This window comes from Musa acuminata, chromosome BXJ2-6 (genome assembly GCF_036884655.1).
Source record: "Musa acuminata AAA Group cultivar baxijiao chromosome BXJ2-6, Cavendish_Baxijiao_AAA, whole genome shotgun sequence".
Lineage (NCBI taxonomy): Eukaryota > Viridiplantae > Streptophyta > Magnoliopsida > Zingiberales > Musaceae > Musa > Musa acuminata.
In genome coordinates this window covers 35,711,943-35,739,936 of record NC_088343.1, presented here as the reverse complement: position 1 = coordinate 35,739,936, position 27,994 = coordinate 35,711,943, and the positions used below count along the sequence as shown (strand labels likewise).

The 27,994-nt window shown below is 39.3% G+C and overlaps 2 protein-coding genes across 2 annotated transcripts; both read left to right on the top strand.

The window, feature by feature from the left end:
* The first annotated feature begins 5,131 nt into the window (after positions 1 to 5,131).
* LOC103988993 (protein DETOXIFICATION 48-like) lies at positions 5,132 to 7,300 on the top strand. The gene is made up of 2 exons (XM_009407697.3): positions 5,132 to 5,298; positions 5,427 to 7,300. The coding sequence occupies exons 1-2, from the start codon at positions 5,161 to 5,163 to the stop codon at positions 6,972 to 6,974; spliced, it is 1,686 nt and encodes a 561-aa protein (XP_009405972.2). The 5' UTR covers positions 5,132 to 5,160; the 3' UTR covers positions 6,975 to 7,300.
* An 11,707-nt stretch (positions 7,301 to 19,007) lies between these two features.
* On the top strand, positions 19,008 to 19,890 carry LOC135613611 (uncharacterized). The gene is made up of 3 exons (XM_065110636.1): positions 19,008 to 19,154; positions 19,335 to 19,566; positions 19,671 to 19,890. The coding sequence occupies exons 2-3, from the start codon at positions 19,357 to 19,359 to the stop codon at positions 19,761 to 19,763; spliced, it is 303 nt and encodes a 100-aa protein (XP_064966708.1). The 5' UTR covers positions 19,008 to 19,154; positions 19,335 to 19,356; the 3' UTR covers positions 19,764 to 19,890.
* Positions 19,891 to 27,994: the final 8,104 nt, after the last annotated feature.

Genomic DNA, 27,994 nt, shown 5'->3' with positions numbered 1-27,994 from the left:
GTACATGACTGCAATGTCAACTTTCTATCCATCAATGACCCCAATCATCCTTCACCTCCCTTCTCGACGGCACAGATTGTGTAAGGATTATTGCCTCCACCAATGGCCTCATCTTATTATTTATAAAAGAAAATAGGAAGGAGAAAGGAATACAACCATTTTGATGATAGTACCTTCCTTTATATATGGATTTATATATGGAATCTAGTGATGAAACAAGGCCATGCCATTCTTGAGAGTCGAGCTCATTCTCATGAGTTTGTAGGCCTAGCTTTTGAATCCTCAGCTACTCCGTTTCATTATAGGCTACTAAAACTAAAAAAGAACTTTGGGAAGAATTCAATGAGTTTGGATTCAAAATACACTCCTCTACATGGGGAAGTGGATGGTTTCCAATCAGATATCATCCTAGAACAGTATTTTATATGTTGGTGGAATGTTTCATACACAAGAGGTATCATATATTAGAACTGTGCTCCCTAGACACTATGGTTTGACCTCGGTAAAAATGTCTCATGCCGTATGCTACCGCCAGTAAAATAAAACATTTACCATCAATATCTTGGGGGGGATTTTGACAAACCCTCAACACATTTAGAGGAGGTGATAAGTTTCATATGGAGCTGCAATAAATTCTATAGGGAGGAAGACAATGCTGTGTTACTACAACATGAAGACCAAAGGGATCGCAACTATTAGTGAGTTGAAGCAACATTAGCCATTGACACCTTGTCAGTAGACATTGTTAAATTACAATAACATGGCTTACTACAATTTATAGTTCATACGGACTGCAAACATAGTTTTTTTTTTTTTTGTTCTATTATAACATCACCACAATTACGTGTATCAACATTGATAAGTATTCGTTTCTGCAAACCTGCCTTAAATTTTGTAAGAAAATAAATATAATAAAGCCACCCAAAATCCATTTATTTGTTCACCATCTTATTTGGTGCCATATTTGCTTCTTTATTTTTGGAGTTTGTCCATGTGTACAAGCAGACGACCTTATGTTGAAGAGTGATGGTGCATAACTTATAACGTGTGTTAGTGAACAGACCCACAAGATTAAAGTTTAACATATAAAGTGTAGGAATAAGATCCTATAAGCTACAAACTCTGATCCTATGTTTTGTCGATCTATGTCTTCGTTAACAGCCTAAGGTCATGGCACTTCCTTTGGTCCATGGTGAGAAAGGAAGCCACCAATTATATTGAGCTGCTGGAATTGACTAATTAACACCTAATGGATGGGAAGAAAGGCCAAGGAGGATAAAAAGAGGATGCCCCACAGAGAACTAGCCTCTTGGCCTCGAGGGGAAGGACCATCATCGCCCTAAGGTCATAGCACCTAATGTTTCACTTTTCTTTATCTCCTCTCTCCTCCATCTCAAAGCTCTACTTGGACATTCTACTACCACATCAATTAAGATTGTTTGTTCGAGTAAGCAAGATTTGTTACATATATTAAACATGCTCAAACTCACTCAAATATTCTAGGGTTGCTACTGCATTAAAAACATATTCCCACTGGATCAAAGATAATAATATTCTATTCAGAAATATAATCCATGCTAATGGTGAATTCCAGCTGTGTTTGTTGAGAACAGTGAATCCTTGTCTTCTCAAATAATCAATGTCATGTAGAACCACCTAAATGTCATCTTCATGTATTGGGAATCATAAAGTACGTGCAACTTCGTGTTGTTAATTCTCCAACTATTAACATCAAACGTGTCCAAAAGATGTCCCATGTCTGAATTCTGCTCCTCTCTCTAAATAACAATGTAAGAGACTAGAGATAGAAGTGGCCAACCATTTAAGTATCAGAACCTGTAATCCAACTTGAGTACCTAATCAAAGAGTACCCTAATATGATTAGGACACTTAATCATAACACCAAAATATTCAACTCACTGCCATATGTTGCTCAGATATCTAGGAATAACAATATCATGCTTGAGGCCATGGTCTAATTCCAGCCTTGGTTCTCCATTAGTTGTGGTACTTGAACAAGGAGTGCACTATGAGTTCATCAGCAGCATGAGTCACCTGTCACGTCCATACAGCGGCAGCTACTGAAGCATATTAAAGTGGTATCTTTGAGCCCGACCTCAATCTGCCTCTTTCCAGTACATAAATATGCATGTATAAATATCTCAATTGTAATGGCCTCCATTTGAAGAAGAAAACAATGCTCTTCGTGTATGTGTGTGCATGTTAGAGCAAGCCTAGTAATCTGGGGTTTGGGTTCGAATTCGCTGCAGGTTTTGAGAGATCTATCATCTTCCTTCTAGGTAAAGTCTCTTGTATTGAGCTGGAGTACATCATAGCTTATTCCATCTCAGCGAAGCACTTTTCTTTAGATCGATTGGCTGAGCTATAAAAGAGACTGCATTGGTTGTATCTAATATTATTTGTTTTATCCCCATCTTTGTGCCATGATTCCTGCTGTCATCACAGTGCTTATGCTAACGCATCGATGATTCCTTGTGTGCCTTTGTTTTGTGTGCAGAAAGCATCCGCCAAGGAAAGAGACGTCAGTATGTGGATAACGGCAGTCGACAACTCGATGCACCTTTGTGTTGGTGGAGCTCACTGCCTGCATGCTTTTGCGAGCTTTAGCTGATGAACGTCCGAGAAGCCATCCGTCGCAGTCTGGGGCTGGAGATTATCACAGACAGATTCCTTCACACGATGGCTTGATGCAGTGGTCTTTCAATCTTCCCTTTTGAACCAGTGCGATGTTCTTGTGCTGGTCCTTATCCAATGCGTCTTAGTTGAGAGCTGGGTGGCCAACAGGATGAGGATATGCTGCGTAGATGGAGACATGGTTTGGCCGGGAACTTTATGGTTGTCATCAAATATTCTTGCCTTCAGCATCTTGGGAATATGTTCCTTGGATGGAGACCTTCAATAGCTTATTGCATTTAATTCACTGAAAACATGATCTAAGCTTGAAAATCTGGCAACATTAAGTGGATTTCAGCATGAACCAGTCATCTTCTTTCAGTAGAGCTTTGGGAAAGCAAGGCGTGTGGTATATCTATCATCACCTGCTAATTCAGCAAAACCAAAACTAGGAAGAATGATTGAGCCATGGTGGTCACTGGTAGCCAGGCAGTGGGAGCACCCGCTCAGCTGATAGAGGGTGGTGCATTACATCATAGTAACTCCATTAGAAGACAAGTTTGCCTAGTTAATTTAATCTGGTTCCTGATACAGCCACTAGGGCCTGATTCCGATTCTTTAGGTCAGAAGACATGTAATAGCAAGAACATGGCATGCTTCCTCATTTATGTAAATGCTCGGTTTAATTATCTGCATATACAGAGGCAAAACTTCCAGCAGTAATTGAGACAGGTTGTGGTTAAAACACCATTGCCACCACTTTTGTCTTGGTAGGGTTCCCAGCTAGCTATGAACATAATTACTTAATCAAGTAAGCTTAATTTTCTCTTATAATTCATCAATATAGCCTCTATGATTTCAGCACTCTCTTCTCTTCCATTTCAACACACAGAAGAAGAAGAAGAAGAAGAAGAAGAAGAAGAAGAAGAAGAGAGGGAGCTTGGGAAATGGGCTTGGAAGGTGCCAAATGAGGATGGTCTGGTAAGCCAGGGTGCCCACTGAAATCAAGAGTCCTACAGTTGCCTCACTTTGCATGGGCTCTGCCCTCTCCTGCCTCTCTCTTATCATAAAAGCTGCATGCTGTGCAGACTATACCTATGTCGCTTCCATCCTTTTACTAGAGGCCCCCAGTCCCATCCCCAGCCATGTGTGGTCTTCACATACTGATCCCTGCTACAGCAGCAATGGTAGCAGCAGCTCCCTGCTCAGCCCACTCACATACTGATCCCTGCTACAGCCCACTTACAGACAAAGGGCAGTGTTGTGTGTGTGTGTGTGCATGGTAATTGGTTCTTGTTGTTCTTGTTACTGACGACACAAAGGGCTCCCTAACTTTGCTGCTATGGGCAAGCAGAGAGCTGCAGCACCCTCTGCATGTTGTGGAAAGGGATGCAAGGAAATAAGTGGACTGGATTGGAGCACGTACGTCCTCTCCGTGTTTCCTACCTTCCAACTGCTTCCCCCACACTCCGCACACCTTTCTCACCAGTTGTTAGTTACCTCTTCCTTGCCCTCCTCTGCATTTATCACCACCACCACTTGCTCACTGCATACACTGTGGTGCTTTCATTCAAGAATAAGGATGACTGCACCCTAAAACTACACTTCTGACCCTAACTGGGTGGAAACCACTTGCAGAAGGAATTTGAAGTTGAAGAGAATGGGCAAGTTGGAGAAGGAACAAATACCAGATGGGAAAGAAACCATACACATAAAAAAAAGAGAAAAACATGCAGTCGAGGCCCACCCTTCATTCCTCACAAAACACCACTTATAAAAGATGAGAAGACAGAAGTCCCTCAGTTGCTAAAGATTCCAGCAAACTCCCCTTAATGGAGCACCAAGCAGAGAATTCTTTCAAAAGGAAACAAAGCAAATCCCTTGGAAGCAATGTAATGCATTGCAGCAATACGATAATGGGAAAGGAATACAATCCCAGAGGGGGAGAGAGAGAGAGAGAGAGGGCATTAGGTGATGCCTAAAGAAGCATGACTGCCTGTAAAACGAGTAAGCTACTGCATGCACACATGCATGGCTTGACGAATCAGATCGAACAGAAAGATATAGTTTTGGATACCGTCCCAAAAGCTGAAGATTAACCAAAAGATTATTCTTTCATCCAGGGGCCGTCGACGAAGATGGAATAATAGCCAACAGCAAAAGGAGAAGACAGACAAGAAAGCATTGGTTGATGGAAGGAAATTGGTAGAATCCATGAATCGAAACAAGCTCACAGAAAGAAACATCTCCCGAAACCAATCAATGGATGACTTACAGTGTAGGAGTAGTTAAAGCACCACTTCACTTGCTTATGGGCTCCATCCCTTCTAGATAAGGAATAGAGAGAGAGAGAGATCTTAAACAACAAGCCATTTGGGTGTTGCCTTGTTGCAAAAAGAACAAGAGGCACGTGTGAGGACGAAGCCCCAATCCAGTCCTCTCTCCCTTGTATAAATGAGCAGGTGGGACTCGAAACCCTCTCCATGTCAACCCAGGTTCAGTGAGGACAAGGAAACACCATCCACTATGTGCAACACCTCACCTTCCTCTCCTCTCTCTTTCTCCCACTCTAATAAGTCCCACATCTTTGCCACCAATAAACTCATGGAGGATCCTCCTCTTGACCCCCTTCAAGATCTCCAAAGATGGCCTACACCTTCACAGGTATTGCTACGAGTATTTGCCTGCTGCTCATGCACATACACACACACACACACACACAAGGCTTTAATGGCGTGTGCATATAGTTGTTAATAGTGACGGTACGCTGTTCTCACATGAATTCTGCTCAGGTGGTGGAGGAAATGAGAGCCATAGGGAAGATATCCATACCTACGGCTTTAACAGGCCTGATCATCTACTCCCGTGCCATGGTGTCGATGCTGTTTCTTGGTCACCTCGGCGAGCTCGAGCTGGCAGCTGGCTCTCTCTCCATCGGGTTCGCCAACATCACCGGCTACTCGGTCCTCTCCGGCCTTGCCATGGGCATGGAGCCCATCTGCGGCCAGGCCTTCGGTGCCAAGCAGCGCAAAATCCTGGGCCTCACCCTCCAGAGAACCATTCTCCTCCTCCTTTCCACCTCCGTGCCCGTCTCCTTCCTCTGGCTCAACATGAGGAGGATTCTTCTGTGGTGTGGGCAGGACGAGCAGATATCCTCGACGGCGCAGACCTTCATCGCCTTCGCCATCCCCGACCTCCTCTTCTTGTCGTTCCTCCACCCTATCAGAATCTATCTGAGGTCTCAGAACATCACCTTGCCGGTCACCTACTGCTCGTTCGTCTCGGTCGTCCTCCACGTGCCATTGAACTATCTACTCGTGGTGCGTTTGAAGATGGGCATCGCCGGCGTGGCCGTGGCAATGGTGTGGACTAATCTGAATCTGTTCGTCTGCTTGCTTCTCTTTATACTGTTCTCGGGCGTGTACAAGGGCTCATGGATCAGCCCCAGCACTGACTGCCTCAGGGGGTGGTCGCAGCTGCTCAAACTCGCCATCCCCACATGCGTGTCGGTGTGTCTGGAATGGTGGTGGTACGAGCTGATGATAATGATGTGCGGCGTCCTCGTCAATCCCAGAGCCACGGTTGCCTCCATGGGCATACTGATCCAAACGACGTCGCTGGTGTACGTCTTCCCGTCGGCCTTGAGCCTCGGGGTGTCGACCCGGGTGGGCAACGAGCTGGGAGCCAACCGTCCGGCCAGAGCCCGGAGGGCCACCATCGTGTCGTTGACCGTCGCAGTCGTGCTCGGCCTCGCCGCCATGGCGTTCACCACTTCGATGAGGCATCAGTGGGGGAGGCTGTTCACCGACGACGCGGAGATACTGGAGCTCACCGCGGTGGCGCTGCCGATCGCCGGGCTGTGCGAGCTGGGGAACTGCCCGCAGACGACCGGCTGCGGCGTGCTGCGGGGGAGCGCGAGGCCGACCACGGGGGCCAACATCAACCTCGGCTCGTTCTACCTGGTGGGGACGCCCGTCGCAGTCGTGATGGGCTTCGTGGTGGGAATGGGGTTCCCGGGGCTGTGGCTGGGGCTGCTGGCAGCGCAGGCGTCGTGCGCTTCGCTCATGGCATACGCCATCTGCAAGACGGATTGGATGGTGGAGGTAGAGAGAGCGAGAGTCCTGACGACAGCATCCAACTCTTCGTCCTCCGCCTTGTCTTCTTCTTCCTATTTCATTTCTACCAGAGTTGACAGCAATGCCACTACCATCGACGCAGCAGCTGCCACCGAAGATTCGAAGCAGACAGCAGCAATCTTGGAAGAGATCGTGTGCATTGGCACGGATGCTGGGAGACAAGCGGCATCAGAAACAGATCCATTCATTTCCCAAGTGGAGTGAGAATACGAGTGTGAATCTTTTTGCCGAGGCCTCTTACAAGCAGCAGCTCTCAGTACTCTCGAGTCCATCTACTCATTCCATTTAGCGTACGGTTTGAGATTATACGCGGAATGTAAAATTTTTGCATCCCTGAGTCCATCTTGTCATTCCATTCCATTAGCTAATGCCTGCAACTGCTGCCGGCTAATTCTTCCTCCCTCCATGTCTGATTCCCATGAAAGGAACAGGTTGTTCCCATTGGAGAACTAGTTGTTCTTGACTACAAGTCCGTCATGTACTTACTGAAACTTTTCTCATGAAAGTCAATGCATTAGCAACTTTTTTTATTCTCAATAACAGAAAAATATATATAACTGGAAACATAGAGGTTACCAAAAATCATCGTCCTGATCATCATAGCCAAGTAAAATGAAGGGAAAGGTACCCTTCATCCACGATTCATCCTACCAATGGACGATCTTATCATCCTCCCTAAAGACACGAGTAACATAAAAAACACCATCAAGAATACCAATAACCACAGATGTCTCCACCAGATTTTTGAAGACAAGCTCCTATGGATGTCTTCCCACAAAGCTTTGTATGTACTTCACAAAATCAACTGCATATATTCCAATAAACCCACGCTACATGAGAATCCCGAGCTATAAAGTCTATGCCTTCATTACCTTTGCTGATGACACGTAGCACCGCATTATGGCCGTCTTCCTTCATATTCCTTTTATTTTTTTCTTTCACAAGAAAATACTGCATCTGATACTATGGTCATCTTCCTCCATATTCCAGTGAGAACTAAGTCTACTTTATTTTAAGCAACGCACTCATCGTCTTTGGAATGAGATAGATGTGAAAGAGAGGTGCCGCAACAGTGATGCATGATACCAAGTGGTTATAGTGGAAAAAGGTCAGTGTGGGTCCTGTCTGCTACTAACTGAAGAAACAATACACTGCTATTGTGGCCTCTGTCTATTACTCAGATGACAAGAAATTTCAAGCAGTGCTTGTAAATGAGAAATTGAGAAAGATTTACCTCCCCACTGCCCTCTTCACGCCCAAAAGCTTTTCCTCTCGCTACCCTTCATTTCCTCCTCCCTTGTACCTGGATACCAAGAGAACAAAGGAACTGATGAGGTCCATCACTGCTTGCCTCTAATTATACAGACCACATCAAGTTTCCTACCCATTTTTTTTCCTTTTTTTAATGCTGATAACCACATGACAATAATACAAACTCATGATATCCTGCTTTTTTTAGTCAACCAATTTTAAAATCCAATGATTATAATAACTGTTAGTTTATATTTTTTATATTTTCTTACCTATAAAAAATTGCAATTCATAGTGTGTAATATTGGATTATACTTGGCTTAAGATATGTTTAAGGTCAGCAACTACAAACCCTTGAGGAACATTATAGTTAGGCTACATCATAAAACACAAACCATTTAATCATGGGAGCAAAAAAAAAAAAAATCTTTAATGGCAGAATAATTGGATTTTGAAACCAATATCCAAAATTGAAGCTTTTGAAAATTTTCTCTAATTTATAAATTCATGATACTACTATTCTTTTTTCATGTAACTTGTACTTATAACATTTCGACTAAGAAAGAAAAAGACACCAGATTCTTGTAATGAGATGGGAGAAAAAACAATCAATGGGCGATATAAACATGAACACCATGAAGGTACTTGAGGATTAATTGTCTAAAAGGCAAAGGATTAATTGTCTAAACATGAACACAATGAAATGCCTGGTGAGAGCATCACTCAGTCAAGACCTAAAAGGTTTGAGTTTGTAGTTGTCATCAGCAGTGCAAAAATATAGATAAATATCAAACAACCAGTAGGATAAGGACTGGTTTAGTGATACCAGTCTATGCATCTCATCAGCTCATACATCTCTTAATTTATGGAGAGCATATCAAGTTCTAATCAAGATCTTATAATACTAACACTTAATCATGAGCATCAAAACCTCTCACTGAGTTGAACCTCTAAGGACGTCAACCATCATCGTACAAAAATATAAACAAGTTCAAATAAAGTTTGTTTAGCATCCTGATATTTAATTAACATGATCATGATTAATTTAATCTCATTTAGAAAATAAACCCACCAGGTTGGAACTCAATAAACTATGACAAGTGAAGAATTATTGCTGACACAATCTATTCTATATGTTAAATTAATCAATCTCCTTTGCAGGTGAATCTGGGATGTGTAATCCAACACAGATATAATATAAGGCAACATTATTCCACAATAGAGAGATAGCATAAACATCATTAACAATAAGGTGCACCTGAGTATTTTTGAGATATGAATGTGGCACATCTGGTGTAACTACATCTCAAGAAAGGGCTTAGATGATCAGTGTCTGACAAGTAGACAAGCATTCAATTAAGATTGTCCTAATACTATCAATCTATCATTAAGAGCCAAATTGTATGATCTTGTCTTTCAATTAAATAATGCCAACACTTTGTCTCATTGGTTGAAGTGGTGAATTTTAGGGCAAGGGAGGTCCACAAGCAGCTACAAAAGAAGAAAACCAGTGAGCAGATGGAGAGGTAACGAATGAAAGAAAACATTTTTTTTTGTTCAATAGGGAAAACATATGTATTTTTGTTGCATAGTGTATCATTGGACCATTTCCAGAACAAGAAAGTAGTTCATCCATCTTATCTAGATGTCGTGTCAAAGCCGTACCCAGACCACATCAGTGCTCCTTATCCCCCAAAACACAAAGCACAAAAGCCAAAAGCAATTTGGAGTTGCCCACTACCAACCCATTCAAAAGAGGATGGGGGGGTGGGGAGGGGGGGTGGGGCGGGTGAGGTTGAGCTTTTCCTGTAGGCAATAGCACTTATGTCTGCCCAACTCACCCCAGTTCTCGTCCCCCACAATTCTGATGGCTTCCTTCACTTGAGGCTAGTTAGTCTATGCTAGGGTTGCACCTTCCCAAACCTAAAGAATCCAGAGCAGCACTCAATGAGCTTATTGTCATTGAGGAGGTACCTTTTCCTTTTCAGAATGTTGCCAAACCTATAGATCTATATGTATGTCTCTCTGTCTGCCTTTTGTCGACCCATGTGTCAAGCAAGGATCAAGTTTCATATGAATATGCCACATCTTCAGGTCCTGCAGGAAAAACATGGAGGAGTTTTGAGTTACTAAGAACCCTTGAGCTGAATGATTTTAAAACATCAATATGAACTAGTACAAATAGGTGCTCAAAGGAAAACAGCATAGTTTGAGTTTTTGCTTCCATCTCCAAAAGTAAAAGCAATATGATTAACAAAACAACACAACCACCTACCATCCATATCTATTATTTCTGAACTCAGAAAAATTCAACCTTTTGATAACACAATATGAAAATCATTCAATGATGTTAAGCTCCAACTTGGCAATTACATTTAGAATTTAAGAGGTCAGGGCATTCTGCGGATCAATCAGAATACTAATTGTGGGTCCAAACCTGACCGAAGTGATTGGAAGGAAATGGCTGTTTCCATTGTTGGGAAGCAATGGTAATCCACTTTTACACTTAAGGAAATGAGATGTTGATGCACAAGAATTTGAGAGGTTGTCACATTTTATCAAAGCTGCTTTTCGTCTCTCTAAAAGACGGCAAACTCCTCAAAACAATTCCCCAATGTCCTTTCACTTGGTTCATCAATGCCTTTCTACTGTTTTGCAATATTCTTTATCATTCATCATTTCTCCCTTTATTAAGTAAAATATCTCTTCAAGGTCTATGGAAAGGGCTTCTCCCCACCATGCTTGAAGTGGCAAAGTCCTCCAAGGGAGGATAATAGCTCCAGGTGAGCAATTGGGAGGCACTACGCGTGGCCTATGCAGAGATGCCTAGAAGTGAGTAATCACTAACTAGGTGGTTCACCACTTTGGCATGCCAGAGTTTGACCAAGCTGTGTTGTCTTCTTTTGAAAGAAAACCCACATTGTGATGGAGCTACATGGAATGGAATCTAAATAAATAACTTGGTAGTTGCAGATAAGCAAGTACAAGTTAAAGGTCTAGGAATAATGGATTCAAATGATCAAAGACTGAAGGAGCCCAAACATAACATACAAAAGGAAAAGAATCTATTCCCTGAATGGAAAAGATCGAGAAACAAGACAATCTCATGTTCAAACATGACTGCTCTGCTGCCTTCCATGGTGGATGAGCTTGGACTTGATGATCCATGACCACAAACCATCTGGAAGGACTTTTTGAGTTAGTGGCTCCATCAACAGCATGTTTTAGTCAAAGATGCCAAAGAGATGACTCGACATCAGGTTACCTACAGAGGTGCATAAATTTCAGAGAAGCATGTAATGGTCAGTTGAAGTGGCTTAAGTTGAAACCAACGGTTAGGACAAGAGGAAGATAAGGAACACAAATTCAACACCCATCGTTTTCTCAGATCTGGGAAAACATGATCATTGCAGATATGGCATTGTTCTCAAGAGTTTATGACTTGATTGAATTTCTTAATGGAAAAACAAGAACATTGATACTAGATGATATGATCAGAACAGTCCATTTTTACAGCAAGCATTGTCATCCTTCTTGTTCATAAGGCATGAAAAACCATAATCAGGACAACTATGAAATCATCATACATGAAAAGACTTGTCATTCATGTTGAAACAAAAGCATATTTCGCTACTGATCTTATATGACAAGTGTGGACTAACTCCCAGAAATTCAATTACAGCAGAGCATCTCATAGATTCTGAAGCATGCGGAACAACAATAACCATAAGATTATCAATAGTGTTCACTAACTTAGTTACAAATATTGACTGATATACTATATCAATAATAATATCATAGACATCTGACATTCATGGAGCAAACTGTAGAGGATAATGATGTGTTTTACTGCCTCAACATACCATTATGCATTAGGAAAAATTGCTTGGCATCCTTATTACCAACTTCCTCAAGCTCATTGAGGCCATCTGTCACATGCCTAGAGATTTGTCATTGTCAATCTGATTGAACGATCTGCAAAGTTCCAGATTAACTTTGAATATTGCAATATTAAAGGACAATAAGAACAACTGTAGCAACAAACACTTGTGAACATTCTTTAGGCATTCTTTCTTTTTTAATTTTAAGAATACAAATCCAAGAATACATCTTCTCGATAGTAATATCTAAATGTATTTTTTGTGATTATACATAGGATGGGAAGGAACCTGCTAAGAATGTTTACCTGTATCAGAGCAGCTAATTAGCCTTGGTAGAAATTGATGACAGAAAGCAATTACCATTGTAGACCCTAGTACCAGTACTAATTGTGGGAGGTTCTGATGCTAACTCTTTACCTATAGCAATGCAGTAACTTTTACTACCATTCCTCACAGGCAAAAGCACTCTTAGGCTATATGAACCAAAAGGAATGGAAACACTAGAAGAATCCATAAGCAACTTTTGACAATAGGGACTTTTCCTAGTAGATCACCCAATTATTCGATATATCAGAGTTATTAAAGGTCTACAGTAGTTACTTTCTGTCATTAATGATCTACAATGGTAATTGCTTTCTGTCATCAATTTCTACCAAGGCTAATTAGCTGCTCTGATACAGGTAAACATTCTTAGCAGGTTCCTTCCCATCCTATGTATAAACTGCATTCCACACCTAATACAAGCTTACTTCAATCCAATCAGATGAACATAACCACATAGCATCCAACCCTGTCCACTTTACAACCCAATCTTTACACTAACCAATCTGCATCGCCTCCTATGTAATGACAGTTGAACCAAAACAAGACGAATTTCATAGTTCATATTGTTTCCAAGCTTCTCATAGAGCACATCTCTTCGATCATAGAAGAGATAGAACTTCTAAGGCATCTAACTCATTGACATGTGCATAGCTTTTCCTGCAACTTACTGTATCAAATGTCCAAAGCCCAACTTTTATTAGAAAAGTAGTAGAAAGACATACATTATTCGTCACTAATTGCAGCAGGAGTTTTGTAAATGCATCTACATTCACGAGTACAATCCTTAACCATAAAACTTCCACCCATACAGCTGTAACTAACTCAAGAAGCTGGAAAAGGTAACTATACTGAATCAGAGGATAAGAGCACCATACGAAACAAACTGAAGGCATTTTCCACTCAAGATGCAAACAGAACAAAGGCCTTCGTCAAAGATTATTGTCGTGTTTTCACTCCCTTGCTATTCAGGTGTTATGCCTGGTCAAGCATAATTTCATCCAAGTTCATCCTTTCCTCAAAACAGAATCCAGCATCTACATCACACCTTTTAAAAGCTTTGGAGATCATGCAGACACTTGTACCATATGTGCTTCAAAAGTACATTCTAGCCAGCTGAATATATATGGGTATCTAACATGTTATCACGTAAACTTCTAGAACATGAAATCAAAGATATGACTTTTTCATTAGAACAGGTTATTCTTTTACTCCCTATCCACCAAGAGAATTACACAAGTTGGTGTTTGAGCCACCCTCCATTGCACTGCCAACAAGAAAGATACAGGACCTCCAAGAATTATACCAAAGTCATTAATGGAAGAGGTGAATTTAAAACTCTCTTTACTGATATGCATCATACGAGTGAAACATAAAGAGCTAACAAGAATCAAGAACGTTCTATTAAAAAAGAGCACATTGGTGCTCCACACACAAATATCACTGATCACCATAGATGTTTATTTTACAATATATGATTGTACATTACATATGCATGTATGATATCATTTTTTATTTGTAAAAAGCAGAAATAAAAACATCAAGGTAAAAAATCTTGAGCAGCTATGATATTCATGAAAAGATGTGATACCATAGACTATCAATTTCTTACTACATCAGCCTCTAGGGCTACTCAGTAGATTTGTTGGATCAAAAGTGACTACTCATTTTGATTTTGTGTCTCGATTTGGTTAACACATTTCGGAAAGAGCCAATTATCAAGTGACAGGTATAATTATCAAAGAAGGATTTAATTAGTTAATAAAAGGTATTCCTTATCTTTCACTTGAGTTGGACAAATGAGATCTCGATTTTTCAAAATATATAAGATATCTTAGACTCAATTCTTAAAGTCCAACCCGATTCCAATTCTAATGATTAACCAAAAACCACCTTAGAGATGAAACATTTTATACAGTAAAATTTGCTCGAAAGATGGATGAGCTCCAGCAGATGATCGTATGCAGAACACAAGTAAATTGTATAAGTGTGCAGCAAGTTTTAAATATGAAATTTAACCAGATACAAATAAAAGAATAGTCCATAAAAAGGAAACTATAAGCTCCTAGTGTTGTCAATTATCTACAATACTCTTTGTATGAAGATAAGATTTCTGAGAATTCAGTGGCAAACAGGATTGTGAATATTGCAAAGGTTAAGATGAGAGTGACAATATGGTTAATAATCAGACTAAACTTTTCACCTTATAAATAAAATTATAAAATCAAACATGCTTGACTTGTTTATGCAAAAATGAGTGCAGGGCACCAGAATAAACTGTGGCTGTCTATTTAGAAAATCTCCTGTCTGAGATTCACAAGATTTTGGTGTTATTCAGAGTACATAATCAATAAGAGAAATCTACAATCAAGAGAATTATTACATTTGTATAATATGTTCCAATTCAAAGTAATCATGAGGTTTATATGATCAAACTTATTGCATAGATATTTAGTTAAAATGAATCTTCCAAATTTATTTGGTTTACAACATGCTGTAATTGATCATTTTCTCACAAGACACGATTTTTGGTTTCCACTGAATGTGTTTAACTTAACTGTTTCATAATTTAACATAGCCAAGGAAACACCATAGATTTATGAGCTTGAGTTGTTAACCCCTTCATCCAAATTCCAATTGGACAGAAAATCACAATTTGTATACCAACTAGCATAAGTGTTTTTAAATCCTGTTGATGTTTTGGCAGTCCACTATCTATATCTACAAGCAAATAATACATGAAAAATATACTAGACCTTTATAAAATTTATTCTAGTTTTTTTTAACAAACTGCATGAGACCTTGATGATGTTGTTCCTCCACAGTTAAGAGCCATTGTTTTAATATGCAGCCAGATTGACAGGTTGATCCACAAAGAAGCCTAACATGAGCCAGTCAGAAATGTATTGGCATTCTCCTGAGCCAACTGAATTTGATTCGATAGTGACCCAACCTACATTTGACCTCCACCCCGCATTGACTTTTAAACCCAACCTACCACCAAAATTGCCATCCCTAAAGTAAAAGTTTCAGAAGTTCATAATAAAGTAAATTAAGTACTGCCAAAAATTCCAGCAATATATTGCACTTTTATCTGAACAATGCATTTAACAAATAAACAAGGAATCTGGCCATTTGTACTTGGACAAACAATAGAAGATGATTTTTTATTTTGATTCTATATCCTCCTACTAAAAAGTTTATTCATTTAAAATATGTTTAAATCATTTGTAGCAACATCAAAGGACTAAACTAAGAGAGTGAATTATGAACAGCCAGCTTCAGGAAGAATTACAGCCATGGCTTTAGCCCAAAAGAGAAGATAGTCAAACAGAAGAGTGACTTCCTGCTAAGATACAATTAAATATAGCCACTAGGCATAGAGTTATTCGTGAATTTTCTCAACATAAGAAGGGTATCTATTGCACTCTGGAAGATATTTACAGAAATTTGTTGATTTTAGGTGTATCTATCAATCTATGATATCAAATTTATAGGATTTTCCATGATATCACAAGTTTGGAAAAGGCAACCTCTAAATTTTTGCCAAAAGCCTACTAGAAGTCTGTTAACCTGGTTGCCAGATAACAGGCATATAAGGGGCATCAGTATCATCTGTGGTAAAACAAGCTTATGATTCTTCCTTATATTCTTTATTCACTAACCCATTGTTGTCAACTACTGTACCCACAATATCATAGTGTACACTTATTTCTACATCATCGGACTCAATTGGGAAATGAGTTCAGGAACTTTGATTTTGGGTTCAGTATAACAGAAATTTTTCCTGCCAACTATCTTTTAGCAGCCATCTGTCAACCTTATAGCTCTGTCAATGCAGCCAGATTATAGAACTAGCAACAGATCAAATCTTCCAATAAACAATTGAGACATTTTAAAGATTCATAAAGTCTTGTGCCTTTCTACCAGTTGAATCTTTTATCCATTGTAATTCTTCTTTAAGAGTTAAATCCTCGCAAGTGCATCAAACTTTTTGTGAACAGATCCACACTTCTACATTGCCATGGGGACACATCTGATAAGTCTTAGACACCATATTCTCAATTAGAGTTTAAATTCTTTTACTCTATATTGTGTGTCGTAGAACCTCACATAATTGTCTTCAACATCAGATTTCACTGTTTCCATACTTACAGAGCTCATTTTTATGTCTTTTCTGCAAGCAGCATGTCTGGATCTTGGCATTTTAAGGAAAATCTAGTTGCATATGCTTGGAGCTAAATGACACTGATAAGTCAACAAAAGCTCCTCGATCAGAATATCTCATTATTTTTGCATGTCATACTCACATTATGATCTTGTAAATATACTCCCATTTAACATTGTTTATTGCTTATAAACATCCAATTATCAGTCTCCCTTGCTATGCTGAATACATAATTCATGCCATCCTAAACTTCTTAATTTGTAGAGATAACATGAAGACTTAATCTAGAAATTAGAAACAACAATAGAATCAAAAGGACAACAAAAGAAACTCCACCAGATGTTATGTACAAGATCTGAGGCAGTCCCGATGTAACCACCTTATTTCCTTAACGATATCATCTATGCCAGAACCATATTAGAATTTCTCTGTCTTGATATTTTTTATTATTATGGACACCTTGTACATCAGCACCCACAAATACATAGCCTTGTCCCTATTCTTTTTTATTACTATCCATTCCTAAATTTTGCATTATAATTTTTAGCATTTGGACCGAAAACATTACAAAAATGCTGTCGTTTATAGATATATTGATATTTGCCCACATTTATCACATATGAGTTCAGAATTAAAAATCTAAAAGGAAACACGGTTTCCATCTAGCTTTCTAGGAATGATGAAACAAGTTGTAGAGTGACAACAGAGCTTTTTTTTCCTTTGATTCTCCCATTAACTGAAACTTATGTACTTAAGGAATTCATTTCCTAATAGAGTTAGAAGCAAGTGACTTACAGAGTTTTTTTTATATATTTATGAATCATAAATATGAATTCTACAAATTTACAAGCTAATTTTCCCAAGTAAAACTTCTAAACAATGCTATAAAAAAGAAAAACTTTAACCTGATTCACTAAATAATATTTTTCATATGCAAATTCCAAAGGGAAGAAAAAAAGAATTGACTTTTACTTTAAACTGAGACATTAAATCAGGAATTTCTTTATTCATAGTATTTCAATCAGCACCCTAAATTCACTTTATATGATCAACTGAAGCAAAGATAAACAATACATCCAAAACCAAAGTACTGTAAGACTATTGCTACTTAGGTAAAAAGCAATTTTTAAGTGTCTTAAGCAAGTGCTCATTCAATTTATATGTATGTGTCGATATATAAATAGCCATGCCAAAAAGAGAAATATTTTTGGCAGCAATTTATGTATAAAACACACAATTGGCAGGGGGCGCCCAAACATTCAAATCCCACCAACTATTTGGTTTTCATCTTTCAGCACTTATCAATTTAAGACATCTCTAGAAATATGTCTTACTATCGTTACTCTATATCATCCTCATTCTCTTGGTGAAGTAGCAAAAGTTTGATAATGCAGTTCTTCCAATCAAGCCTATCCTCCTAAGGCTTCTTTCTTCTCGTCCTCTTCCTACCCACAATCTACTCCAAGACACAATCCTCTTCCAGCTTGACATCAATAACAACATAAAATTATGGCCATATGATTTTACAAGCCTACCATTTAGCAGCTCCAGTCTTGGCTTTCCTAAATCTACTAGCCTGCATACTAGTAACAAAATATGGCATCATAGTGACATGGTCATAATTCACATCCCACTCCGACACTTGCTTGAGCACAAGTTTAGTGGCGAAATCCCATCTACCTATCCATCATTTCCTCCGTACCCCAGCCTCCTCAACTGTTCCCTCATCTTTTTTTACCATGGCCCTATCCTATCAAACTCTCCAATTACCTTAATATGGGATTTTTCTTTTCCTTTTATCATAAACCTTCTCACAAGCGCTTGAGCTTGATGTTCTCCAAAATCCAAATTACTGTATTTGGCCTTGCCATCCTCTTCGTCATCAATCTTGTAAGTACCAAAAGTACTCCTGAAAAGCAACGGAGAGGGAGAGACCACGAAAGCCAAACCCTAAATGTCGCATGTAGATATCTTCTTCATCAATCACAAAAGTTGGAACCCATTCGCATCCACCCCGAAGGCGACGATGGTGACAACCATCGGCAGCTGCCAGCGCCTGACGTGAGGAACCACTTCGTGGCATTGTGGGTGAGGAACCACCCCTGGCCGATCAACTCCTAAAATGCCTCCCGCCCCACCACGACGAAGCTAAGGCAGGCGCGAAACACGCGCTCGAGGGCGACAGCATCGAACTCGTGGAAAGGCCGCGGAGGCAGCGACGGCGAGAGGCCGCGAGGACGATCCATAATCATTTTATATCTTAACCTATTAGTAGTGTGATTAATATGTAAATAGGTTAAAAGTGATCGACCAACGCAAACTGATTTCGATCCGATACGAGAGTCTATGGTTGACATCATGAACGGATTCGGTAAATGACTTCGGGTCCGAGTTAGAATCAAATCGACTCGACCGAACTGAATTGACCTCACTAATTAATCGCTTCAAATGCATTGACCCTCTTCGATTGATTGAAGTCGTGACTAATTTCTCAAATTGAGTTACACGTGTCGTATCAGATTCGGGTTTAGTGTTTGATGCGATCGTGTCTTGTTTACATATACGTGTTTGATGCGTTTCAGTTGGACACGCAACCTTCTCCCACTTCGTGGACGGCAGCAGCTCGATTCCTTGCACACAAAAAGGATCGGCTGAACCAAAGGGAATTCCCTTCGCCTTCCCTTCCTCCCTCCCTCCCTCTACTTATTTCTCTCCTCTGCTTTCCCGACGGCATTACTTCCCTCACCTCTCTTCCTTTACAAGGTAAGCGTAACCTTCTTGCTTTCGCTTTTCGTGCTGCAGAGGCTTTTCATTCTAGATTTTAGCTAGTTTTCGGATCAGTTCAGTATAGTCCACATGCTGTTCGACGTATTGCCACGGTGCTGCTAATCCTGTTTTCTGTTCGTTTGAGCTCAACTAACGAGTTTCTAGACCTGAATTCAGATCAAAAGGTGAAGTTTTGACGATGGAATCGCCCAAGGCTGAGAGCGAAATGGAGCTTCCGAGGCCCTCCTCACCTTGTTGGAAGAAGAGGGTGCCCGAAGCAGGCTTATTGGCTGACGTGCAGGACCATCTCGAACAGTTTCTCAACACTTCCATGGATCAACACAGGATCTGCCTCAAGAAGACCATCCGAGACATCCGGGAATATGCCAAGCTTAGGAAGCAAGGCAAGGTATGACTGATCCTTGTCCTTTCCAAACTGTCTTAGACTGGTTTCATCTTGAAGATGATGATGATGATGATGATGATGATGATGCTGACTTGCATGCATGTTAGGTGCTGTCATCTGCAAGAGCTGTTCCTGAGAGCGATTCTGCTGTTAAACAAAGTGAAATCCCTCCTGAAGGGGTGCAAGTGGCTCCATCATGACAATATTTAATGAGACTGATGTGGTCCTATATATTTTTTCTTTATTTTTAACTTGTTATTTTTCCTTCTCCCTTGAATGACAAGTTTAAGGTCTAAAGTTTATATAAAGCTTCAACCACATTTTTTATGTGTATCTCTCAATATCTATGTTCTACAGTTATTGGAATTGTTAACATGGTTTTTTTCCATGATGTGTTGCAGGTTTTTAATGCTTGTTTTATAGAAAACAATGAGTTTGAAGGATAAAAGTGAAACAGTGGTTCTTCTTAACCCTTTTTTGTTTTCACAGTAAATTGGTTTTATATTTGTAAGAAAAAAAAAGACTATAATACTGAAAGTTCATGCTTGTTCATTTCTCTAATGATATCAGTCTCCATCTAATCATTGGATTATAAAGGCTCCATAGGTGTACTATTATTAATTTGAATTTAAACGTTTTGAATCACTGATTCAAGTTTATCAAGTTAATAAGTTAATTATTTCATTTGTTGGCCCTAATAAATGACATTAGGATTTATCTAATATTGGACATAGTGAAAAATCCGAGGATGAAATTTTTTTTTATTTCGACTTATTCTTTCATCCATCGATTCTAAATTATACAAGTCTGAAATAAAAAAAAAATCAAGACCAATATGCCTGAAGCTGGACAGTAAATTTTGTAATTTGTAAAAACTTATATGGACATATAGATAGAAAAAAAAGTGACCAAAGTTTTTCCCTTTCGATTAAAAGAAAATTAGGAGATTTGAAGAATGAAGAATATGAAAAATAATAATAATAAAAGTACATCAGGAGGATTATGGCATTCTCAGCTTTCTCTCGCTGCGTGCTGCTGACGCTTGTATGGTCTTATTGCCTTTCTGAAGATCCAACACAGTCATCACAGCTTAGGTTTAATGAGCAACCAGACAAATCATCAACGCAATCTTAGTGTATTATTCTAGCTTTGTTTTAATGGACTGTTTAAGGAGACATACTTTATGCATAGGTAAAGCTAAGTATGTTGTTTAGCTTCCAGGTGATCATCACAGACTTTAGTAGCTCTCTGATCTGGAATTAGATGCCGATATAATGAAAGTGTTCAAGTGGGGATGTGAACTATGAAACTTTCAGGCAAGCCATCAGATTGGAAATCAATCCATTCTTCGTGGACCACTTACTCAAATGCTTTCCATGAATAAAGCATGAGCATCACCTTTAATCTGTTTTTTCTTTTCTTTTCGGGATTCTCTTTTACGTGTTAAGTCGTCGATAGGATGGGTGAGTCAATTGATAAGATCATAAATTTAATAAAATATATTATAAAAATATAAAGTTTAAAGGATGATTTTAAAAAAATCCTTAATTTTATATTTTTTTTTTCGATATAGCATCCTTAGTTTAAAAATTTTTGCATATCATTCTTTGTTTCATAAATGATTATTTTGTTCCTATCAATTATCACCCTCCACCATACCTCCATTGTGCCTCCACTCTATCGAACTTTCCTCTTCATCTTATGTCTGGTCGCCCTACGCATAGCAGCCTTGCTCATCGAGGTCGACTAAGGCCCTCATCAACCGCCCCCCTTCACTTCTATAGTCGCTTGTACCTCTATGTGCAAGCTATAAGGCAACATCAATTGCTACCCCTCTCCTCCCCTGATCGCTTGTGCCTCCTAGCGTGAGTTGACAAGTAATGTCGATCACCCTCCTAACCACCTACAATTTTGCATGCAAACTAACTGTAGGGAAATCTAAGGGCGACATCACATGCATAGCTGAAGAACAAAAAATAAAAATCTCAAATTTTCCAGAAAGATATTTGTCATCGTGTGATAAGAAGGGGAGAGGAGAATATGAGAAATCTTCATCACACCTGCTAAGGAGAATGGGACATTGCCCACTTCCGATGTGGGACTAATGAGATACGCCGTGATGAGTTCTCGACTCCATCCACGGGTAGTTCTTTCCTACTCAAGCCTTCTCACCCTGCCCAAATGCTAGGTCGGCTCTGATACCAAATGTCACCCTGCCCACGGGTGATCCTTCAACCACGGACCAAAATGCTTAAGCGAGAGTTAACGTAGTACACTCATCGGACCCATATAAGCTAATCATACACATTGCCCACTTCCGATGTGGGACTAATGAGATGTTACAGATATACCCTATTGGGTATTGGATTTTCATCCAAATATCCAAGCCTCTTAGATTAGTGGATCTCTATTCAATAATCTCTCATTGGCTCTTATTAGATCTCACCCATAAGATCCAATAATTCAAGAGCTTATTAGTTATCTAATAAGATAGGGGCTCTAATGGATATTTTATATCAGAACCTCTACTCGTCGCAACACCTACCATACATGTGTGACCCTCTAGGCCCAATATCGAGCTAGTTATGAGTCATACTTGTCATAACTTATTTTAGTTCAGTGAATTATTATCTTCATAATAATTCACTTGACTCATCGACTACGGACGTACTAGGCCACTACGTTGCAACCCGTAGATGATATAAAGGAATCCAATCATTTGGACCTATCTATCCTTTTGTCCTCAGTTATCATGTACCTATAATATGCTAGAATCATGAATGACACTAAGAGGGGGAGAGGTGAATTAGTGCTATTGTAAAAATTAAGTCGATTCGAAAATTTCAGTTTGATAAAAAAGTATCGAAAAAGATATTGAAAGTGTGCTTGACTTAGAATAAGAGTAATAAGCAATTAAGGTAGAAACAATAGTAATGAAGAGCAATAATAAAGTGAACACTAATTTTATAGTGGTTCAGTCATCGTGACCTACGTCCACTCTCGATTCCTCTTCCGTCGAGGCTACCGACGTTCACTAACGGTCTTCCTTCAATGGGCGAAGACCAACTACCCTCTTACAACACTTCTCCTTTTCACAGGTTCAGGAGACAATCCTTACAAGCCTTGCACCTCTTTTGAATAATCACAAAACTAAAGGAGGAGGAGGACACTTTAGCACTTTTTCAAGACTTTCACATCCCAAAATCTCAAGACTTTTGTTGACACTTTCATGCTTTATCATGTAAGAAAGAGTGGAGTATTTATAAGCCCCAATGGCTTCAAAAATAGAGCAAAAAAGTATCTCATCCCCGATTTCCAAGGTCCTAACGGTACCACCGTCATTATTGGGCGGTACCACCGCTTGCAGACTAATACTAAACGGTACTATCGCCTAGTCTGGGTGATACGACCACTTGACAGAGCCTTAGAGATCGGGCTCTAGCGGTACCACCGTTTGGTAGCATTAACTACCGATGGTACCATCGTCTCGTTTGAGTAGTACCACCACTCAGTCTGAGTAGTACCGTTGCCCATACCACCTGGGAGGCTAAGCCTCATACGGTTCCACCGCCTAGTCTGGGTGGTGCCACCTCCTGATATGGCTCAAAGTGGCTGAATAGGCCATTCAACCAACCCAATTCAGTCTTGTTTAGGGCCCAATTAGCCCCTAATTGAGTTAGTATGATTTCTTCCAAAACTAATTCAAATTAAAGTCCTAACTACTTTAGTTAAAGCTCAAACAATTACGACACAAGAAATCTAAGTTATTCGGTATGTTAATTGTTCAACCAAACTCTCAGTGAACTTCCAATGAACTCTCGACGATCTTCCGACAAGCTTTCGGTGAACTCCCAACAAACTTCCAGCGAGCTTTCACTACATCATCTGATCCTTTAGTGTATCACTCGATTCATCCGACCTGATGCCCAATTATTGACTCTAGCCCAATATTAGATTTTTCTTTAATCGTTTTGCCTATCTCACGATTGTAGTTAGTCCTGCATAACTTATCTCAATACATTAGATTAGATTATTAATTCATCAATTAATTTCATCATCAAAATTCGAGATTCAACAATCTCCCCCCTTTTTATGATAACAACAAATTGATGACGGAGTTAACCTTAACCCCCCTATCTATATGTCATATTGATAAGGCAAACTTGAATTCAAAAAGAATCATAACCTTTAAATTCAGGTGAAACAATTTTGATCAATGCAATATATCAAAATTTCATATATTGTGCATCATCAAAGTTCCAAGTCATCAGAGTATAACATACACAATTTCATCACTTCATAACAAATCAACATTACTTCGGGCATAACCTACATGATACTAAAGCATTTATCACTTCATACATAATACCAAAATTAACATCATTTTGGGCATAACATTCATGATATCAAAGCATTCATATTTTCAATTATTTTGGTAATAACATACATGGTACTAAAATATTTTTTAACCATTTATTACTAGTCATATGTGCCAGCATGTCAATCACGTGAGTGATAGCACGTGTGACATGATATGTATTTTTTTTTCATTATATTATTTAATATTTTATTACTTTATATTGCTTATTTTATATATATATATATATATATATATATATATATATATATATATATATATATATATATATATATATATCTATGCAATGGGAATAGGATTATTATGAGATCATGATAATGAGACCAATTCGCCTTTAAACACAGATCATAAATAATCTCAATCATAGGTTACTCGAGAAGGACATCGAGATAACCAGACATATTGGTATACTGTATACCCAAACATATGATGAAGGTAGTTAGTCTCATAGCTGCTAGTGTAAGGACACTAGGGATATAGTACAGGTGCTCAATGGAAAATGAGTTTACTAATTGATCCGCTCACGGAATGTTGGATGGTTAATGATACCTCATTGTCAAACAGCAATTCTGTTATCCTAGTGGTGTACCTGGTCTTTAGACTTGAGAGGATAAATGTTTAGTTGTAAAGAAATATTGAGCTTCATCCGTTAGAAACAAAATCGATGATGAAAACCAATGGTCTTGAAGAAAGAAGAATTATAAGTAAATGTAGGTCAAGAAGACCAAACCGTTATAAATCAGTTTACATCCTTTCTCTTATGATTACTTACTATCACTCACTCTACTCATAACTCTTATTGGATGCTTGATTAATCATATTTATGATATGTGTTTTTGCCGATCAAATTTTAAAGTTGATTAAAATATTCTATAGTAATAAATCACCCCCCCTTTCTTAGTGATATTATGATAATAATAATTGGTATCAAATCCTGATTTTCTTATTTTAATAAATTCCTAAGAGAGAAATAAAATATTTTTTAATAATCAAAAAGGTCACTTCATCACATGTCCTAATGAGACAAATTATACTTCTTGAAAAATTAAGATAATTTTTTTTGTATTCACTCGATCAGGATTATGATTCATTGTTGAAATTGGTTCTAAAATACCTTCTAAAATCAGAGTTGGTTTTGAAGTGATAAAATTTTTTGAAGAATAGATGCGTTCCAAATGGCAATTGTTTCACTTTAATGCTAAAGTAATGTATATTTTATATTATACTTTAGAATGAAATGAGTTTAATCAAATTTTCTACATAGGAAATCGCTTTTGATATTTGACATACTTTAAAATTACATATAAATATGTAAGTTTACTTAAGCATGGCTTTTACCATTTTATGCCAAAAGAATCTATTAATGATATGTTTACTGATGTTGCTAGTGAATTAAAAACTTTTGATAGGTCATTTTTGTTGAATCTCGTATTTTGATGATGAAACTACTTGATATATGTTTATGACTTAATCTGCGTTTTGAGTGACGCAGGATGCCTCGATCAGGATGAGACAATTAAAGCAAGAAAATCATGTTGTGCCGGAGGAACATGTCAGAAGATTGGACGTCGGGCCGGTGGATCGGTCGACGTATCGACAGAAGGCTTCGGGCCGTGGACTCGGGCATCGGGCCAAGAAGAGCGGGTATTGTGCCAAGGATATCGGAGTTGCAGAGCCAACTGGCCGATTAGGCAATAGGCCGCAGGAAAGGACGATGCGCCGAAGAATCGGACGAAGCGTCGAGAGACCAATGACATGCCGGACAACTTGGTTAATTGCTTAGGATTAATTGTCTCGATTGAAGTTTTTGTTTTGAGTGTGCAGGATTAACTATGATGGAAGAAAGACATGCAGCAGGAGTTGCGTTGGAGTCATGACAATGATCACGTTGGGAGTTCAAGAGCTCGACGGAAGTTCGGACAGTCGTCGGAGGTTCTGCGGGAACAAATCCGAGAAGTCCAGAAGCTTGCCAAAGGAGCTCGTCGGAACTTGCCAAGTGGATCGTCGCAAGTCCAGGAGTTTGTCGGAAGTTCGCAGGAGGATCACCGAGGGTTCGTTGGATGATCGACGGAAGTTCGCCGGAAACTCGCCGGAAGAAGCGATTGACGCACCGGAGCAAGTTGCAGAATATGTCTTAGGAAATAATCGTAGTTAGTACATTGATTAAGTTAGAAATGGGAGGTGATCCCATTAGCTTAATCTTGGGGCAATTGGGCCCCTGAAAGAATCAAATTGGGCCGAATGGATTAACCCATTCGGACCCTGATTGCTGTGGGAGGTGCAACCGCCCAAGCCAGGAGGTAGCACTGCCCAGGCTATATCTCCCAGTGAGACTGGGCGGTGCAACCGCCCCAGCCAAGAGGTGGCACCGCCCCGGGCTCAGTCTCCGAGCGAGACTGGGCGGTGCAACCTCTTCTGTCAAGAGGTAGCACTGCCAGAGCTCAAGTTTCGAGCTCTACCAGGCGGTGCAACCTCTCCAGTCAGGCGGTGCAACCGCCTGAGCTCGGTCTTCGAGCTCTGGCAGAGAGTTGCAACCGCCCCTGACAGAGGTGGCACCGCCCAGAGGCTCAGTCTTCGAGCTCTGCCAGGCGGTGCAACCACCCTAGTTAGGAGGTGCAACCGCCTGATCCCGGAATTCCGGGAATTGACAGATTTGAGCTCCAAATTTGAACTGGGTTGGGGCCTATAAATACCCCACCCATTCAGCACTGAAAGCACAGAACACACACTCAAAATCTTGTTGTCTTTCTGTGGTTCTTAGAGCTCAAAACTGCTATTTCTCCTCTTTCTGTTCTTCAAAGTTTGAGTTGTAAAGAGAGGAGAGAATACTTCTGTAAGGGTTGTCTCCTAAGCCCGTCAAAAGGAGTGAATCTGTAAGAGGGTGGTTGGTCTTCGCCTATTGAAGGAAGGCCTCTAGTTGACGTCGGTGACCTCGTTGGAGGAGGAAGCCAAAAGTGGAGTAGGTCAAGATTGACCGAACCACTCTAAATCTCGGTTTGCATTTCCTTTGAGCATTTTACCTTCACTACAAACTTCTCAATAGCTTACTGCCCTCTGCGATTTTACGAATGAGTTTCAAGGTTCAGACGTAAATCTGCGTTTAGACGTAAATCTACTTTTTCGTATGATCATCATATTGCAGATTGCGTTTACGTTGTGAGCTTTACCATAACTGCACACTGCCTTTATACTCCTGCTTAAACTGTGTCTTATCTAATCAAGTGATTTACGAATCAGCATTTAGACGTAAATCAGTTTCTTCGTACGAACGTTGGATTTCAGTTTGCGCCGATATTCTGGTTTTCATCATAGCTGCAAACTGCCTGCATAGTTTGACTTTAACCTTAGTATCAACTTTCATACAGAAGTTGTTTTTATCGTTCGAACGCAGCTTTCGATTTTAATCGCAGAAAGTTTTCCGCTGCACTAATTCACCCCCCCCCCCCCCCCTTAGTGCTCTCGATCCTAACAATTTTCTAATCATGATATGTTAAGTAAGATCTTTAGATCACCTTCAAAGAATTAAGATGCAAGGTTAACTACAATTGAAAAGGACCTAACTAATCTTCTATTTAAAGAACTCATAAGGTTACTAATGACTTATGAGATGATTTATAAATTATATGAAAAAGAAGAGAAAAACTTATCAAAAGATGAATGCTTAAATAAAAAAAGCTCTAGTGGGATGAGGCAAAAGAGCAAACCACTAAAGAAAAATTAGTAAATTATGCTCTTACAACATTCAATATTGAGGTAACTAATTCGTTCGAAACCTCTTTATCATATAAAAAACTTCTTAAAATATTTCATGACCTATATGATGAATTTAAAAAGATTGATAAAAAAATATAGTTCATTGGAAAAGGATGTGTTTTAAGCTTGATACACTAAAAAAATGCTCATGACAAATGAAACTCAAAATCTTTTATTCCTTGCACTAGATATGAAACCTAAAAGTCTTCTTATCTTGAATATAAGAAGGAAAATAAGTTCTTAAAGAAAGTGAGGTTGGAAATAAATCAATTGCCATGATCTTAGCTAAACAAGTTTAAA